Here is a 19,351-nt window from a genome sequence, read left to right on the forward strand (position 1 = left end):
TGCAGCTCCGCTCTTCGGAATTAACTCCCCCTCCTTCACCTACAACCAGCAGAACGCGTCCGCAGCGAAGCAGCATCAGGGAAGACAGCACTTCGGTGGCATTGTGAGCTGGCCGGGGCTGCTTTTGGGAAATATCTCTATAGTTCAAAAAATAACTTATTAAGAGAACTAGAAACGCGTTTCCCCTGCAATCCAAGCCCTGCAGAAGAGCAGTTGGGCCCTTCATGTTTTCCCGCACCACCTCAACCTGGTGCTGAGCTGCACGAGTTTCAGCCACGAAGATTAAAGATGTTACATCAGTTCAACGACACCCTACACCCCTTTCTAGCCTTCCGCACGGCGTTGTACACACCAGACTCTCCAACACAGCGTCAGAGTTTTCCAAGAACAGTTAGAGGTACAAGGGGTAATTAATTTGTCACCTTAATAATGGTTATAACTACATGTGGTAGAACTCAAACTTGCCGTGCCGGAAACAGGTTGTGATCCATAAACCTGCAGCGATGCTGCTGAAAAAATGGTCCCTCACACTCTGCGTCGCAGAAGCGTCAACTCTGATGGTAACTCCGTGAGCTCCAGCCAGGCCTGTGTTCCAAATCCTCCTTCCCTAAGCGAGAAGATGCACCAAACGCGCCGGGATCTGCTTTGGCGGCTGAAGACAGGAGCCAGGGTTTTGAAAAAAAAAGATATTTTATTGGAACTTATCTGAACATCAGATATACCTGGTGTTGGTTAGCAAGAACCGTTTGTACATTTGATATCGATGGTGCCAAAAACCCAAACAGCGACTGACTGGATGAGATGGAAATTAAAATAAAGAGTTGGAGGGGTTAAAATGGGAACAGAAAGCAGAAAAATCAGCCTAAGATTCAGTTTGAAGGCAAAATATTTCCTTGATAAAACAGAATCCGTTTACAAAATATAAATTTTGTCAGAAAAACGCGGCGAGGGAAAGAGAGACGGGAAAGGAAATATAAAGATGAGCAGGACAGAGATGCAGAAGCTTACACTGCCCAAATGGCATTAAAACCGAGCTAGTAACCTCACCAGAGAAATGAAACGTGCTGGAATCAACCGCGCCCGGGGCTGAGCGGGAACGGTGCTGAGCGCCACGCCGGGTTGTTCCCGGAGAGCCGAGCTGCCCCACATCGGGCGGTGGGAAAGGAAACAGACACGGCAGAGGGAGATCCTGACAGGGCGCCCGGCCACCGCGTCCCCCGGCCACCGCGTCCCCCGGCCCAGGTTCGGCTGATGCGGGGAGGCGAGGGCTCTGGGACACCCGTCGCCTGCTCTTGCGACTGATGTGGGCGGGCGGAGGGGGAAAACATTGAAAAATCTACATCTATTTGAAAACAAGAGCATGCAAAACAGGCCCCCGGGGGAAACCTGCGCTGTTCCCTTTCGGAGAAACTGGCCGAATGGTCTGGACTGGGCCGCAGCCGCCTCGGGGTTGTGGCTGCGCAGGGCGGCGCTGGGCTGCAGCACAATGAAATTCGGGTGCGAAAGCCGTCAGGAAAATCATTATGGAGCTGCTTTCCGGGGGATCCGAGGCCTCTAAGATTTAAAAACATCAACCAGCAGTCTGTACATTTTGGGTTTTTTTGGTGCAGTACAAATGGAATCAAGTTGCTGCTTCTCCAGCGTCAGTAAAGCCTCAGATTTCAGAGCAGAGGGAGAGATGAAACAAACTTGTTTTGGGCACCTACTGGTAACAAAACTTTGTCCCTGTGTAACTCTCTGCCGTCCCTCAGGAAGTGGAAAGCACATGTTTAGGTAGTGTAAGCCTTTTTCCTTTTATTTAGAATACCCTCTTGGTTTAAACAATATTCCCCCCCCCAGATACAAAGTTCGGCCAGTAAAGATTACATGGAAACTGGAACACGCATCGTCTGGAATACAAGATGCACCGGATGAGGAAGTTTAAAAACTTTCCGAGTGAAAAGTAGAACAAAGAGGAAAAAAAACCAAAAAAACATAAAATAAAGAAGAAAAAGTCTCCTAACATTTTCCCAAAGGTTTCACTCTCCTGTCACACACACTCTCCAAATGACAGCTAGCAAATTCAACTCTGTGAAAAGAAAACAGAGCCACGTCAATCGAGAGGAGAGAAAAACGAGCCTCGGGGACACAAACCGCACCTTGGCCTGGAGGAGCGACAGGTCCGGGCGGCTGCGAGCGCCGGCTCAGCCGCCACTCACCTATGTCAACTTCTTGGCTTTGTTGTAGAGCGAATCCACTACTTTGCTCATGTTCTGAATAGTCTCGAGGGCGGCTTCGTACGTTTTGTCTACGGGGGGTTCGTCGAAGATGATCAGGACTCCCTCGCCTTGGTCAAGGATGCCTGTGGACACAGAGAGCGGGAAGTTCGGGGTTTAGCCACATAAGGGGTCGGCTGTGCGGGGTTTGGAAGGGGGTTGTGTGTTGGGTTGCGCTGGTTGGTTGGTTTTTGTCTGGCAGCAGCTTTTCCCCAAAAAGAGAAACAAAAAAAGCCTGAGAAGCCACCCTGGGGATGCTCACGCCTGCACGTTCCCTCATCCGCCTTCCTCCTGCGGCCCCTCGCACAACGCTAAAGCAACTCAACAAAAATAAGGCATTTTATGTCACTATTTCCAGGTGCCAGATGGGCACTGCAGCTGGATTCTGTAATTCCTGAGCTGTTCTCTAACCAAGACGCTTCTTCTAGCAGTTCGTCTTGCTCAGCTGGATCAAGAGGCCTTTCTAGATGGACATCAGGGACAACGTAAAGGAGAACAGAGCTGTTTTCTTGAGGGCTTGTTGGAGAAGCAGCCTCCTGTGGTCCCAGAGAAACCCGAATGATCGACTGTGCTGTGTGGGTGCTCACACCAATGCGCAAAATGCTCTTGACGTAAATTATGAGGGCAAGGTGAGCACAGGCTCCAGTGAGCTCCACGGCAGGAGAGTGGGCACCACAACTGCCCTTGGGTGCAGCTGCAGCAATTAAGGGTTTTAATGTGGTTCCTGATTTGTGAGAAATTCAGCCTCTAACTTAATGAAGGTAAATGGAAGGAGCAATAGAATCATAGGATTGTTTTGGTTGGAAAAGACCCTCAAGATCATCAACCATTACCCAGTCCTGGCACTGCCCCATGTCCTGAGAACCTCATGTCCGTCTGTCCAGCCCTCCAGGGATGGTGACTCCAGCACTGCCCTGGGCAGCCTGTTCCAATGCCCCACAGCCCTTTGGGGAAGAAACTGTTCCCACATCCAACCTCAACCTCCCCTGGGCAACTTGAGGCCGTTTCCTCTGCTCCTGGCGCTTGTTCCTGGGGAGCAGAGCCCGACCCCCCTGGCTCCAAGCTCCTTTCAGGCAGTTCAGAGATCAGAAGGTCTCCCCTCAGCTCCTGTTCTCCAGCTGAACCCCCCAGGTCCCTCAGCCGCTCCATCACACTTGTGCTCCAGCCCCTCACCAGCTCCGTTCCCTTCTCTCCACTCGCTCCAGCACCTCAAGGGTTTTCTTGGCATGAGGGGCCCAAAACTGCCCCCAGGATTCAAGGTTTGGCTTCCCCAGTGCCCAGCACAGGGGGAAAAGGAACAACCTTTGTGACAACAGAGTCACAAACAAACCCACAGCTCAGAACTCAGTGCCCATTAACCTGTGTCTCTGCCGTCTGAAGCAGAGCAGAGCGGTCTAAGGATGGCACTTGGGTTTGTCCACAGCTCCCTTACACACGACCTTGGCAGCAAGGCAGGACTGACGGACGCAGAGACTCACCATGAAACTTCTTGTCCAGTATCATCTGTGACAGTTTCCTTTCTACCTGAGCCTGAAATTGAAGCAGAAAAATTAAGTGTCTCATGGAAATATATATAAAGAAATGCAGATGTTACCACTCCCCACTCAATAACCCTGATGTGATACAAGCACTGCTTAAAAGCAGCTATTTCATCACCAAACACAACGTCAGGACAGATCTCTCCTTGCACAATACTTGATATTGCCAATGACATTGGGCTGTAGCTTTTAATGACGAGAGCAGCGGGACGTTCCGCAGAGGACGCTGTACCTGTCGTTACACAGGCACCGCTCGTTAGGGGATGGGGAGCGCCTGCCTTGGGTCAGCAAATATTCATCAAGTGTTGGGCAAGCTCAGCACCAAGCTGAGCTCCTGCCCTGTGCCAGGATGGAGGAGTGGGCTCCTCTCCTGCTCTTCAAACAGGACACAGAGCTGAGAAACAGCTTTTACTCAAACTATTAAGCATGTGTTAAACATCCAGAGCTAGTCTAGGAACAGACTGCACAGAGATGATGTAATGACCATAAAGGCTGAGCTCAGGACAGCCCCAAACCTCTGTGTCTTAACAGCAGCGCAGGACAAAAACACTTTAGGATGCAACTGGCTGGAGACTGCAGGGGATTTTCCTAAAACTTAATCACGGTGGGATTATCTGTAACGCAGTTATTGCAACAGTCGATGTGCCATACGCATCCCTAATGAAACTTCAAAGTGATTAGCTGGGTCCCAGATCTTAAGGGGTCTAGGGAAGGTTCCTCTGGGCACGCTCACGAGGATTAAATGCGGGTCAATGGGGAAGATTTTGCTGGTCACGACATGAGCCGTTACTGCAGCAGAGGAAAATCTGTCTGCAATAAAAAGCAAGTGCTAACACAGGGAGTAAAATGCCATTCGGCCTCAATTCCTTTGCCCTCTTGAGATGTGCCACTGATTTCTAGTGATGTTCTTACCTTGGAGAGCTTGATGAGGCTGGATATGTGTTCAATCTATAAGAGAAACCAAGAGAGCTCAGTAAATCGTTAGCTGCACTGCTGACACACAACAACACGGAACAGCTCAAGGGCCTGTAAACGCTCTGGCCTAAAAACCTCCAATGGCTTCGTCCACTTTGCAACTCCATCATATCCAATTTTAACTGAAGATGGATGGGACACCTAAAACCATTTCACTCTTAAACATGAAATAACAGTTCTTCTCCAACATTATGGCAGCTTCACCCACACCCTGTCAAAGCCATTAAAAGTCAAACACTGTTACTTTCAGCGTTAAAAGCACGTCCACCTTTCAGTGTGTGTAAGAGAGATGGATGGAAAGGGCAATGACCCTGGAACGGGGCTTTCCAAAGTTCCCCTCAGCCCCCTCATCATTTTCCAGCTCAAAACAATGAACCCTAAGCTCTGGGAGTGCTGAGCAGCTCTGAGTAAGAAATATTCTGCACAGGAACGTGTCCCTCACCCACCAGCAGCAGGGGACAGAGGTACCAGTGCGTTGTCCTGCTTGCTGGAAACATTTACCTGTACTCTGGAGAAGGGTTCGATGACTCTGATCAGATTCTGTTCCAATAAGTTATCATAGAGCTTGGCCAAGTGAGTGTTTATGATGGGGTCGTCCCTGAGCTCCACCTTATAGTCTGTCAGAGCCTGCGGAAAACACGGTGGGAAGAAATAATTCAGGTAGCAACAGCTCTCCCGTCCTCAAGTCCAGTTGGAAACAGCGTTCCCTCCCTGCCCAGCAAAGTGTCAGTGGTTAAACCCATCTCATAATTCAGCTAAAAGGCTGGGAGGTCATGACAGCCAAGCAGCCTTTTGAGCGCGGTGTAGAAAGCGACTTCCACGCTCGCATCCCGGAGCTTTGCAAGCCAGAATCTCCGGTTTTCACTCAGGAAACAGCACGACAGGATTGTTCCCTGTTCCTCCCTGTTATCTCTGTGGTGTTGCTGAACCCAGGAAAACTTTTCGGAAGATACGCATCCCACCGAACAGCACTAAAAGTACAGGAAACTGCTGCTGAGTTTGCTCTCCAAAAAAAGAACAAGTTTCAAGCAGGCTGTTACACCCCACGCTGCAAAGACCAAAGTGGTTGATTATTGTGGGGTATTTGCTTGAGGTACTATTGTTTTCTAGGAATGTTTTTATGGTTTCCTGCTGTGGGATGTAGTAGCTCCTACAGCTTTCCAAAAGTGGCATTTCGGAATGTTTTGTCCAGCCAGGCCCCGTTTTCTGTCTCCTGACTCACCTTTTCAAAATCTGCCAGCGATCGGTTCTTACTGGCCTGCGCCACACATTTTAGTGCTTCTGTCTGCAGAGAAACAAAATGGGAGCAGGTTATTTTTCTGGATTGTCCTCTCGGTGCCATTACACCAGCTGCGCAGGACACTGAAAACGTGCTTAAGCAGCAAAGCAGGAATGTTCCTTTTGGTATAAAGCCCCGTCAGTGTTACTGCCACACAGGCAGAGTCACAACAGCTGCAGGACACAGCATGAAATCGGCACTCGCTTAACGAACGTGGCCGTTTTCAGCCCTTAGGCTGCATTTCTGCCCTTCGCTGCCTCTGCTGAGACGTGGAAGCGTGACAGAAGTCCACGCTTTCCACAGTTGCTGTGAGAACTTGCGATGGCTGCTGTCCCGGGAAGACAGGGCAGGGAACAGCTGAGATTTCCTCGGCGTATGCTGCTCTCAAAGGAGCCTCCAACCCCGTTGCTGCTTGTGGGAAGGGGATGAAGCCGGAGCAGGGCTGCCCTTGGTGATTCGGAAGGGACAGCGCAGGGATATCCCCACTTCAGACTCTTTTTTACACACATCTGCTCACTGACCTGTGCTAAACAGCTTCCCCATCCTCTGTGAGGTAGGTATTAGCTCCTGCAGCAAAACAAACAGCTGGCTGGCCAAAGCCAGTGGTTAAGCCCGGCTCAGACCCTGGCACGCTTGGCTTTTGGCCCTGTACTTCATATAAACATCCCTGCACTGAATACGGGGGCGGCATTTACAGACTGGCAAGTTAACATGAGAATAAACAGTTGATTTAACAACTCCCCAGCTGCTCGGCTTCCACCTTACACTCAACGAGGTCTCAAGCTGCGCAGCTACGCTGCTATGAATGGATTTTCAGGACTCGCTACATCACCAGCAAAAACAACCAATAACTCAGGTTTAAATACATCAGACGAGCAGCTGACGAGGGCTGAGACATGGGGCATTGGGCAATTAGTTGCTCATCAAGGAAGCAGGGAGGAGAAAAATTAGAAATTGAAGCGAGCAGACCAGATTCTCAGGTGGTGAAAGTCACTGTGTTCCCTTTGAAGGCAATTGATTTATCATAATTACTTAAGTTTAATCAGTTCTGGATCTCGTTTGGGACGCTCAGAAGTGAAGGGTATTTTGGTATAAAAAGACCAAAGTGTTTGACAAAAGGAATAACACAATAATAGGAAGACAGAAAGGATTATGTTTCGATACCTGTCTCCCCGCATACCGCAGAGCAAGCTTTCCACTCACTAACGCTTGCACGTCTTCTGGGCTAGAGACGGAGGGAAGAGAGCATTTATTCAACAATAGCATCATATTAAATCTAAGCATTCCCCAAAAATTCCCAATTGATAGCAATATTGTATCAGAACCATTGATTAAGTCATAAATAAAGACAAACAGCAAAGCTTGTCTGCTCAGGTTCTTTCACTAGTTTAGAGTCTTATAAACAAAAAGCCTTTCCCATTTAACTATCAGACTTTAACTTCGCAGAACCATTTGCCACGTACATGTTCAGCATGATTTTGCACAGCAACATGTATTTCAGTGCAGTGATGGCTTTGGGGTTGTCAATTGAATCGTAGCCCTCAAACGCCTCGTAAAAATATGAATAGGCTGTTTTCCAGTCCTTCTCTTCTGCTGCGTGGATAATACCTGTTGAGAGGAACAAACAGGCGGACATCAGAGTTAATTCTGAATGCGACTGGAAGAGGACAGAACAATTTGGTTCCCCAGTGCTTTACCTTGTGCTTGAGAGAAGGGAAACCTTTCATTCTGCGCCTCTCTTATCTCTAGCAGAAGAACACCCATACCCTCTCTTAAGAAGACACGTTAAGACAGACAAGTTCAGGGCACTTTGGGTAAGTGCCTCCAAACTAGGTCAGGAACAACGTCACAGTAACACTAACACAGTGTAATGAATCATAGAATCATTTTGGTTGGAACAGACCCTCAGGATCATCAAATCTAACCTTAACCTAACTCTAGCACTACCCCATATCCCTAAAAACCTCGTCTAAATGCCTTTTAAACCCCTCCAGGGATGGTGATTCCAACACCGCCCTGGCCAGCCTGTTCCAATGTCCGACAGCCCTTTCCAGGGAGAATTTTTTCCTAATATCCAATCTAAACCTCCCCTGGTGCAACTTGAGGCTGTTTCTTCTTGTCCTACCACCTGCTACTTGGGAGGGAAAAAACAGCCCCCTCCATGCTCCAACCTCCTTTTGGACATTTGTAGACAGCTGCAGTTCTAGGGAGGTTACAGACCCTCCATCACTTGACATTTTCCAAAATGGGCTGAAAAAACATGTGTCAGGAGCAATGTAATTATAGCTGATCCCGCCTCGAGGCAGCTGGGCAGACTGGTAGGTATCCTGAGGTCCCACCTACCATCATTTTCTATGATTCACTCCGGAAAGAACAAATATCAGTCAACTGACGCACCATGACGAGTCCTAGTTTCCCCTTTTCCTGCAGGGCTTTACCTGACTGCATGTCTAACGCTGCTTGCAGCTTGGGCGGACAGTAGATTGCGTTGGCTGTGGTCCGGGCAGAGGTTAAGGCTGCTCTTGCTTTTGGCAGGTTGCTCAGGGCATGGTAAGTCTTGCTTTCTAACAGCTGCACTTCCACGAGCAGTGCCTTGTCATCCATCTTTTTCAGTTCCCGAAGAAGCTGGGAGCCTGGTGGTGGGGAAGAACAAGAACCTTTGTAACCCACACTGAATTTCGTACCAGCGACTACACAAACTAAGCGTTTGCAGACACCTCTCTCGCCCCACAGCAGGACGGGGTTTGAGGAAGGGAGGCCAGGCTTACACAACCTGTTCTTCCATGAAGAAATAAAGAAGAAATAATAGATTGGTGCTAATCCACAGTTGGAGAAGAATGAACCAGTTTTGTGTTAGAGGTAGAAGTGAGAATACCTGGGTACATGGATGTGTCTCTGCCACCTCAGTGCGGGCAGCAGACACCCAGCAGAAAGTCAAAGATGGGTTGTACAGGTTGGATGGTCAACTCTGGTGCCTCATCCCCAGGTGACAATGGGATATATCACTCAGAGAGCTCTGAGCAAACCTGAAATACTGCCTGCTCCTGCCTTGCTCCCCTAGGCTGAGACCTGAGGATTTTCAAGCAACCCCTAAGAATATGGGATGCAGAAGGAATGTTTTAAGCACAAGACATCTCCAGATCAAGTTTAGGAGGTAGGAATGGCCAGCCTAAGAAATGCCGAGATTAACTGCCACATTAAAGCCTTGTGAGGATGGAAAGTGCCAGCCTTAGAGGAAACTTTTCCCCTTCTTTCTTCCCGCTTCTGACTAAAAAGCTAATTTAGGGCACGCAGAGATGCAAACCTCATCTTTATCAACTCAGAAGCTGAAACTGCAGCTGAAACTGCATCACCAGGTGGAAGAGAATGGACCCTCCCTGGAAACACCCCGCACAGACTCTGTTTGTGCCAAGTCCCGTGGCCGCAAACACTCACACACAATGCTGACGGCTCGGCAGAAAGGCTGTCCTCTAGGTTCAGGCCTTCCCTACGCTGTACCACCATCATTAGTTAACTTAATTAAGCATAGCTTTGGAGTGTGGACTCTGACCAGCTTAAACCCGAGTTCATTACATATCTGTATGTAAACTAATTCTAACTTGATAGGGAATTCCATGTATCAGAGAGCTTAGCTTGCTATTCTGATCAGATACGAGTCACACAAGGTGACTCGGACATGACACATGCTCCTGTCACCACGCTGTAAGGAGTTACGGGTCCCCGGTGAGGTGTCAGCAGGTGAGCGCTCCTGCCCATGTCAGCACAGCCGTCCCTGGCCCCGCGCACACCCACGCTGAGCAAATCCCCCTTCGACAGCTTAAACCTCGTCTTACATCACCGCAGCCATCTGCAAAACGAGCGTTTGTAAAGCACCAAAGGGAGCGAGGTCGTAGATGATGACCTGATTTACCCTGCTTTGTGGCAGAGGAGAGTTCAGATGGTTAATTACCATATCTCAAGTGGTACAGAAGCAAATTCTTAAGGCCTTTACACTACTTCACCTCAAATAATTACATCCTTAGAGGTTTGCCACTTCCTGGTGTTACTGTTGCTTTTACCAGGGCCGTATTTGAGCAAACTGAAGAAAGCTGGTTTCCCCCTTTGACCTCTCTGACCACAGCACTACACTATATATGTCCCACCAGCAGCAAACCTGACGCCCTTGAACCAGATCCAGCTCCGCTGCTTCCAAAATAATTCGAAATGAACAAGTGGTAAGAACAGAGACCTCTTAAAGCTTTTATCGCCGAGCTATAAGCAAAAGGTGGCAGATCTGGTACAGCACTGAGAAATGAGTGCCCAAATCCTACAAAACTTATCAAGGAACATGACGTAGTTGACCATCTTTGTAGCTGACCATCTCTCTCGTTAGGCTCAAGACTAACTTCAAAGCAAGAAACTAGCCCCACCTAGTGGGAGACTCACCCAGCTGCAGCGCTTCTTGGTACCTCTTGGTATCGAAGTATAAAGAGACCAGCCTCGCCTGGAGAACAGAAAAGGAACTGCTGTGAGGAAAGCCAGAGAAATGGGGTACAGATTTATGTTGTAAAATGAAACTTTATACTCTTATCTGCACAGACTTCACTACACTCATTTGTATGGTCTAGTTCTGCAAGATCTACCGCTTGGAAGATCGGCAGGTGTAAACACGGTGAGTAAAATCCTGCCTGTTCACGAAGTGTCGCTAACCTTAGTGTCATCGCTATCGTCTGTCCGTTCCATGTATAAAAACGTAGACAACACACTACAAGTTCTCTACCTTTATAGGTATTTAATCTGATAAAGGGAAGACGTTATCACACAGATTTGGGATCCACAGCGTAACATACCTCCAGGGCCTGGCGTAGGAAAGTCCTCTTCTCTGATTTGGCCCATTCGATACACTCTAAACACAGGTCAACCTTAAAGGGAGCAGAAAGAAATTGGTGAAGCCTTCTGCTGCCCCTCTTTGAAACAGCAGCATGCTTCAATCATTTCCTACAAAGCAACAAAAATACAACAAAGCCTGAATCTCCACAATGTATTTTAAGGACATAAGTCATTGCTGTCCAAAGAGCAGCATTGCTAAACATCAAATTAGCTTTAATGAGCTCAGAAATTAGCAATCGTCATTAGTGTCTGCCCCAAATGGCTCTGAACGACACATTTAATTTAATATTGCTGGGTAAAGAACAGCTCACCACCAAGCTTAATGGGTGAAAGTTGAGCGACTTCTCTTTACGGACTGGCTGGTAACTACACACGATACACTTTAACCTCCCCAGGGCTTAAACTCACAGAAATGTTGCGCAGAATGATATAAACCAGCTAAATTTGTGCTACATACTTACACATTCTATTCCCTAGATTAACCTTCTGCACTTTGTAACAATGTTCACAGTATTACAGTACTTAAGATACAAATTGCAAGAGAGAGCCGAGTTCAGAAGGTAAACCAAAGTTTAGTTTAAGCTTCAACTGTCACAGAAAAACTCCAGACCACCTTCTTCGACTGCTTTTCTAATGCATTTGGCTTCCAAGAATGTTTTCTGACCACCAGGGACAATCCTCCCACACTGGAATACACATAAAGATTTGGTTTCCAAAGTTTCACTGCTGAAATCCTAACAGGGGCTCTTAACCAGCTGCGTTTTGGTTCGAAATAAAAACATCTGGGTACACGAGAACTGATCCCGCCTCAGGGTAAGGGATGGACTGAAAGGCTTTGAGGTCCCTTTCAGCGTGTTTTGCACCATTTTATTGAGCCATAAAGAAAAATATACTTTAAATTGCTCTAGAAAGGAAACCAGAATACGTGTGGTTTAGGGCCTAAATATGTCAGACCATGTGTGTCCTTTAGCAGAATAAAGCACCAGAGGTGTTGGGCTCCAGTATTTACAACCAAGTCACTAAGTGACACTGGATGTTTTATCTATCGCTTCAAAGCAAAGGGACCCATATTTTTAAGACCGCTGAGATTCCCTTGATGAATAAAGCAGCCGTGTTCCACCCCAATTAGCAAAGGGTGTCGATTAAGTACTGGCTAATATGTACAATAAGTCATCCCGAGGTGCTAGGAATGGCTATTCCCAAAAACCTCTGGCCCACAGCTCTTTCTGGAGCGGCTCTGGAGTTGTCCCACACTGCGGGACTTGGCAGCTCCTTGTCACTGCTCATTAAATGGGGACGTTTAATGAAAAGCCATTATGAAGTTGCAATTTATCACACAGCAATAGCTGGAGCAGGAGGAGCTGGAGGAATCTCTGATTTCAGTGCTTTACTGGACTCCTGGGAGTTTTATTAATCCACGTTACAGCGAGGAAGAAAACGTCCCTCTGAACATTTCTGAGGCCCTGAAAGTATTTGGGATTACGGCACCTCACAGGTGTCGTAATTCCTTAAGGTTTTGGGTTCGGCTTCTGAATATGCTTCAAAGTGAATGTTTTGACTGACCGGGCCACATTTCCATCACTGTTACTCCAAGTTCTTCCCCTGCTGTAAAATGCCACTTTTTGGGATTGCATCCAACTGTTGCACTTATTTCAAGTTACCTTTAGAAAAAGGTTGAAGCTGCTCGTTTACTCCTGACCCCTTTGGCAGTTCCCTTCTCACCTGCACATCCCACCCGCTTCCCTGAACCTCCTGTGTTAGAGGGACAAAAGACGCTGTTTGTCACCATTTACAGGCTGTAATTTGCCGGTCGCTGTGTGTATCATGTTAAACCACAGGTCAGCACCACTTCTAAGTGGCTCCTCACCATTTCTGAGTTGCTACTGTGCTTCTCCCATCCCCAAATAACCAACAATTCATGCGGATAAAAGAGGAAAAGAAGAAAAACAACCATATTCTACGGAGCTAATGAGAATGGAGTAAATCCTAACTGGGGGCTACCTGAGATCGAACTGATTTTCTAGTGGAAAAGTTCACCTGCTGGAAGTTATTTACACCTGATAGTTGCAAAATGTTTTCCACTCCTACTTCAGGAGTAAGTTTTATATCCCACCAACTCCTGAACAGCCCTGGAACACTCACTCCTCTCCCTATGTCATCCCTTTCCGCTGGACCGAGCTCCCCAGAACACGTACAGCACCTCTTGTATCCAACACTAAACTACTAATGCTTTACACCTAACAGCAAGCAACACAAATCGGAGCAAAATGCCCAGAGTTCCTCCCAACCTGCAGCAGGATGTGGCTTGCAGAAAAGCGTGGTGATGAGTGAATTCAATTATCTAATGTTTTATTAATAGAACGTATCCAAACGCATTAAATAAGTGTTTCCTGGCATGAATAATTCTTCAGTGTGAAGCAAAGTAGTTCAGATAGATTTTGGGGAACAGATTATCGCTGAAACGTGAGTCTCACCTCCTGTCCCGTTGCTGCCTCCATATCAAGGAAGAGATCGAGCAGAGAGCGGACTAAGCGTGCTGCCTTGGCTTTGCTGATGGAGTTCAAGAAGGGCCGAACGTACTTCAGAAGTCCTCCCAGCTCTGCGGAAAAACAAAACCAAGAAACAAATTATGAAGTACAACCCCACAGCCAAAAGTTACACCGTGTCTGGAGCACCTAACACAGCAGGATTTATTAGCCCAAACATTTTATAAGCAGCCTCTCAACATCATTTACAGGTAAAGGGTGATAAACGTCACCTGAAGGAACGTCGATGGGCAAAGGCAGCTCTGGGCTCCAGCTGTACCGCAGCGAACAGTTCCCGTTACTCCAGTTCACCCAATTATAACCCCATTTGTAACTACGCTTGCCTCAGGCACGTTTTTAAAACATTAAGCATCTGCTAAATGCTTTGAGATTTTGCTATAAAACGGGCAATGGAGTTTATAGTTTAAGTATGTTTTTATTAACTCACAGTTCGATGTTTTAATCTGCGGTACCTTACCAGGCCTAGAAAAGCTGATACACCCCGCACTCCACTGCTGGAAAAATGACATTTAACAACATTACCTAATTAGATCTTACCTGACTTAACTGGATTTCTGTTTCTACTATCACAGAGTCAGGGGAAGACGACACTTTCAGCAGAAGTATCGGTACTGACTCATGAAGTAGCGGGTTCATACGCTGAAATCATGGCTTATTTGCCCCAAACTTTTAATTCTTACACAAATGTCAGCTAAATCTCCTACTGCTGTGTTTATAAGATTTGACAATTAAAAAAAAAAACACAACAGAAAAACCACAACAACCACCCCACACTCATAATGAGTATTTCAATACACTGGGAAGGGAGAAAAGGGAGAAGGAAGGGAGAAGGAAGGGAGAAGGAAGGGAGAAGGAAGGGAGAAGGAAGGGAGAAGGAAGGGAGAAGGAAGGGAGAAGGAAGGGAGAAGGAAGGGAGAAGGAAGGGAGAAGGAAGGGAGAAGGAAGGGAGAAGGAAGGGAGAAGGAAGGGAGAAGGAAGGGAGAAGGAAGGGAGAAGGAAGGGAGAAGGAAGGGAGAAGGAAGGGAGAAGGAAGGGAGAAGGAAGGGAGAAGGAAGGGAGAAGGAAGGGAGAAGGAAGGGAGAAGGAAGGGAGAAGGAAGGGAGAAGGAAGGGAGAAGGAAGGGAGAAGGAAGGGAAGAGACTTCAGTACTTATCTTTCCACTGACTTGTTCAACAGTTGCCTGGGAATTCACTCAAAATCAGATTTGAACTCAACGACTAGAATATATCTGCACATTTTTTGAACTCCACAATTAGACATGCAAGCTCAAAGTTCCCATAGAAAATTCTCTTTCCTACCGGTGTAACTGTCAACTATTTTTAGGATATTTTTATAAATGAATGCAATGCTTGGTAAAGGGGTGTGATTGACAGCCCTGGAGAAGTGATGAGCAGCAGCTCTGGAAAATGAAGCCTGCTGCTCATCCTACAAGCTGACATGCCGGGCACCTCAATTCCTAATCCGAGTTATTCCACTCCTCTAGTTTTAATCAATGCTATAAAAACCTAGAACCACCCTAAAAAAACAACAATTAATCTACTAGTTCAATCCTTAATCTCTACCAAGCAGCCAAAAAGGGTAATTTGTATTATTGGGGTTTTTTTGTGCCATAGTTCACTAGGGGTTAGTCCTCAAAAACTACAGGTTTATTTCACACTCTCTGTACAACTGTCGGAACTTTCAAACGCCACCAAATAGCTCATTTTTTCCCCAAGCTGCAGCTCAGACTCTTCACTTCTGAGAAGTCATCGCTTGCAAGTGCCCAACGAGCCGCTGCAACAACCTCAAATCCACCCAAGAAATCCCACCAGCTCCAACTCAAACGTGCGCAGCGAGAGATCCACTTCACTCAGGCCAGAAAATGCAGAGTTTCTGTAATTTCCTCGTTAGGTTAAGCAGCAGAAGACAGTTGCCCTGTAGTTTAGTGTTCCCTTTAACACGTTTCACATTTGTTCTCTCATAAACCTGGTTTTGATGAGTTAACGTGGTCATTTTCAATCACTTCGCCTTCCTCTTAGAAAAAAACCAATTCTATTAGCCAACCACCCTCTGAGAATACACTGCAGCCCTTCATACTCATCTGAGACTTGGGTTTAAACCCAAAATCACTCCAAGCTCCACACCAGGCATCTAATAACTCTTCTCTTACTTATGCACACCAGCAGCATGTCCACACATTTCCTTGGGGAGACTCTGATGATGATTTCCCCCTTTATTAACCCAAACGCGCATCCTCCTCGGTGCGGGAGCAAAGGTACGTTTGGTTATCTCCACACAAGCACCCACCAGAGCGCAACATAGATACTTAGACCTGAATTAATTGACCTGAGGTCCTGTAATTTCAATTAGAGAAACAGGCACTTGTACCGCAGGCTTCATCTGTCCTGCTCTAAATTCTCACCGTTGGAAGAGGCGAATTGTGGGCTGGAAGGGTTTCTTTTTCTCCACTGACTCTAAAGCAGGTCGCGGTAGGTCAGAGGTGGACACCCATAGTTAGGGGAGATGAACAGCACCTTTTTTTTCCTTGCTCTAAGGGCAAGAAATCACCTGTGCCACGAGCTCTGCTCAACCACAAATCACAGCAGGATCAGTGCCCAGAATGCTCAAACACACGCAGATGTGTGTTCAACAGCCAACTCAAAATAGATGTTTATAGAGACTGGATAGTAGGACAAGTGTGCATTTTGGAATAAATATAAAACTGTGATCTCGATCAGCCGCTGGCTGAGACCTCACACTGCTGTCCACAAACTACTCGCACGTGAGGTCTGGCGTTCCGTCACATCTCAGTTTGATTAAACCTTCTGCTGGCTTGTGTTCCCCAAACAGTTCCAGACTTTTAAGAGCACACGCATCTCGCTTCTCATTCTGAATATTGCTGTGCACAGCCAGAAAACACCAGGGTTATCCCATAGCAAACTGCCACGGACAGGACGGTTTTCATACGGATGTGGTGGATCAGCTCCTCAAAATGCTCGAGGTGAGAGCTGCTCCAGAGAAGCAGGAAAAGAAACAAAACCGAACCACTGAGTCCAAAATAACAAACACATTGAGCTTCCCAGGAGACAGAACACACGAACAAATTCAACTCAAAAATCACTGAGCAGAGATCTTTGCTCCGTTTCTGTCCTTTCACACGTTCACAATAGGACGACTGTCAAGTCTCGCTCTTGTGAGGAGCTGGGCGAGGATTTTCTGATGTCATGTTTCAGCACGTCAATCAATGAATTGAGAAAGGAGCTGCTGGTGAGAAAGGACTTTTTGAGACAAATTTTGCAATTTGAAATAAGGCTCCGAGATTAACAAAAAACAAAACACAAGAAGCTTCTTATCTCAAACATGACACCAAAACCTTTAGTCACTGGTCCTAAAATGGCCACGCACCAAAGGGTCATAAACCAAACTGTCCAATGCATCAGCAATTGTTTGCAATACTGGGCCAAGTGACACGCGATTAATATTTTATGTTGTTTATCCAGTTTTTTAGCTTATGTCCTGCCTCTGAGAGAACATTTCCTGCCAAAAACTGCTTTTACTTCTATCCCATCAGGAGACTAAACTCAATTGAACGCACGTATTTGTCACCCATCCTCAGTTACTCATTTCAGACTCACCTTCTGCCTGCCCGGTCTTGGCCAAAAGCGACCCCAGCTCCAGGATGCTCTGCTCTTTGACCTGCACTGCTTCTTCATCATTTTCCTGGACATCGCGTTTCACTAGGAAAGAGCACAAAAGTTACCTTTAAAGCTATTTAGTCACAAAATAATGATTACCAGTCAGCTCCGGGAAAGGCACCAAAATAAAGTAACTGTTGTAACAGGCAATAGTGAATTGAGCCGGGCCTGTGAGATCTGGGAAGCAGATTATGTGGAAAGTTTAAACATAGTGAGCGCTTTAATCCAGCTGACAGACACTAATTAATTTCAAGTTGGAGCACGCAGTGAAGTTTGGAAGCAGCCTCATTAAGCTTGTCCAGCTGTTCAAGTTTCATTTAACAAATGCCACCACACAACAGACCCTCTCCTGCTGAAGCCACGAAACCAAATAAAACTAATTTAATGGGATTTCCAAGGCTGGGTGTTCTGGAAGTGGGATTTCTGATGTTTGTCGCTTTGTGTATTAAGTTGCAATCTTGTCATGTCCGAGAGCTGGGTATGTCTGCTCCCTTCGCTCAGGTGTCACCAGTGCTCTGTCCCACACTAAACTCCGACAATTGATCCCTCCCTGTGGGTACCAACGTTTTCAAGTGACTTACAGCACCAAACCTGCGTTCACGCAACATCCTCTCAAATAAGTTGTCCACAAAACAACACACTTTCTTCCCTGCCACCTACTACTGCATAAATATCCACCTCCAGCATCCCTTACGCAGGTAATCTCCTCCAACTTCCACACAAACAAAGCCAAAATTCACTGCCCAGCTCCAACAGAGGGAACCGAAATCCTCCGCGCTGCCCCTGAGCGCAGGCTGCAGCTTCCAGTCCCCATAATTGAACACGCACTGTGGCAAAACCAAAGTAACTTTGCTCTCAAGCAGAAAAGCATCAGGACAACACTCCCTGGGCTGCTCCGGCTCACAGCGACCAGCACCACGAGCTGTTTGTTCCTCTTGACCGAGCCCGACCCCACGGGATGTTGTTGGTGTGTTGACAGGCTTGAGAAAACCAGCTACTAATTAACCAGAGAAACACCGAGCGGGACGAGCAACTTTTAAAGCGCGTACGGCAATCCCGATTTCAACATCTCACACAAACACCAGGAAATATTTACACAGCGGGGTGACAGCGGGTCAGAAATCACCATGAATTAGAAGAATTGGGAATCGGTGTTTGATACAGCAGTTTGTGAGGCAGCCCCTCTCCCTGTGCCCCAACCCTCACATAACGAGGGGCGCCTGCATCTTGTCTACAAACCGCTTTATAGCACCAACATCTCGGCACCACTAAACCTGCTGATCCTTGTGGGTCCCTCCCAACTCGGGACATTGTGTTATTCTACGAAACAGCCGGGACAGCCCGACAAGGTAACGGCTGCAAACAAGAAGTTAAACAAGCAGAAGTTAAATCCCCAGGCACAGCACACACAAAAAAACTCCTCAAAACTTTGCACGCAGTGCTGAGAAGGGGATTTAAACAGCGGGTGTATTTGGGGGTCACAAGGTGAAATGACACTTGCAGCGGTTTCCTCGCCCTTCCGCACACCCAGAACCAGCACAACCCCAAACCCCGTGAGCAAACAGCCGGGCCGGGCACAGTCCTGCCCGCTGCCCCCGCCAGCCCCCGCGCCGCCCCGGGCAGAGCGGCCGCTCCGACCCGCGGGCTCCGCTGCCCGGCTCGGGGCTCCCCGGCAGCGCTCCCGGGCAGCGGTGCGGCGGCAGGAGCCGCGGTGCTGAGCGGGCCGGGCCCAGGCCTCGCTCCCGCCGGCTCGCACGGTGAGTCAGCAGCCGGCGGCGCTGGCGGGCGGGAGGCGGCGGCGGGCGGGCGGGGGCGGCCGGCGGGGCGGGGGCGGCCGGCGGCGGCTCACCTATGGAGTGCAGGATGCCGATGGAGGCCTCGCGGTCGGTGGAGAGCAGGGACTGCGCACGCTGGAACTCCAGCACCGCCGCTGCCGCCATCTTAGCGCTGCCTCACTCCCCTCACTGCCAGCCCGGAAGCGGCCGGCGGGGGCGCCACGCCCCTTCCGGGGGACCCCGCGGCATGACGGGAGTCGTAGTCCTGGTGCGGAGGGAGCGAGGAGGGGCGGGGAGGCGGCGTGGTCTGAGAAAGGGGGCGTGGCTAAGCAAAGGGCGGGAGCAGTAAAGGGGCGTGGCGCGGGGGAGGGGGCGTGGTCCGGGCGAGCACATGGCAGCGTGGGGAGAACGGGGGGCCGGGCTGAGCCAGCGCTGGGCCC

The 19,351-nt window shown here is 48.2% G+C and overlaps 1 protein-coding gene across 1 annotated transcript; it reads right to left on the minus strand.

The window, feature by feature from the left end:
- Positions 1-671: 671 nt before the first annotated feature.
- On the minus strand, positions 672-19,127 carry PSMD11 (proteasome 26S subunit, non-ATPase 11). Its single transcript, XM_080359769.1, has 14 exons — positions 18,986-19,127; positions 17,077-17,178; positions 13,391-13,515; positions 10,877-10,948; positions 10,473-10,530; positions 8,486-8,680; positions 7,511-7,655; positions 7,212-7,272; positions 5,991-6,053; positions 5,270-5,395; positions 4,706-4,741; positions 3,734-3,785; positions 2,199-2,341; positions 672-2,068 (listed from the first exon to the last, which is right to left on the minus strand). The coding sequence occupies exons 1-13, from the start codon at positions 19,074-19,076 to the stop codon at positions 2,199-2,201; spliced, it is 1,269 nt and encodes a 422-aa protein (XP_080215895.1). The 5' UTR covers positions 19,077-19,127; the 3' UTR covers positions 672-2,068.
- Between the last annotated feature and the right edge of the window lie 224 nt (positions 19,128-19,351).

The sequence above is a fragment of the Nesoenas mayeri genome, assembly GCF_963082525.1.
Source record: "Nesoenas mayeri genome assembly, chromosome: 26".
NCBI lineage: Eukaryota > Metazoa > Chordata > Aves > Columbiformes > Columbidae > Nesoenas > Nesoenas mayeri.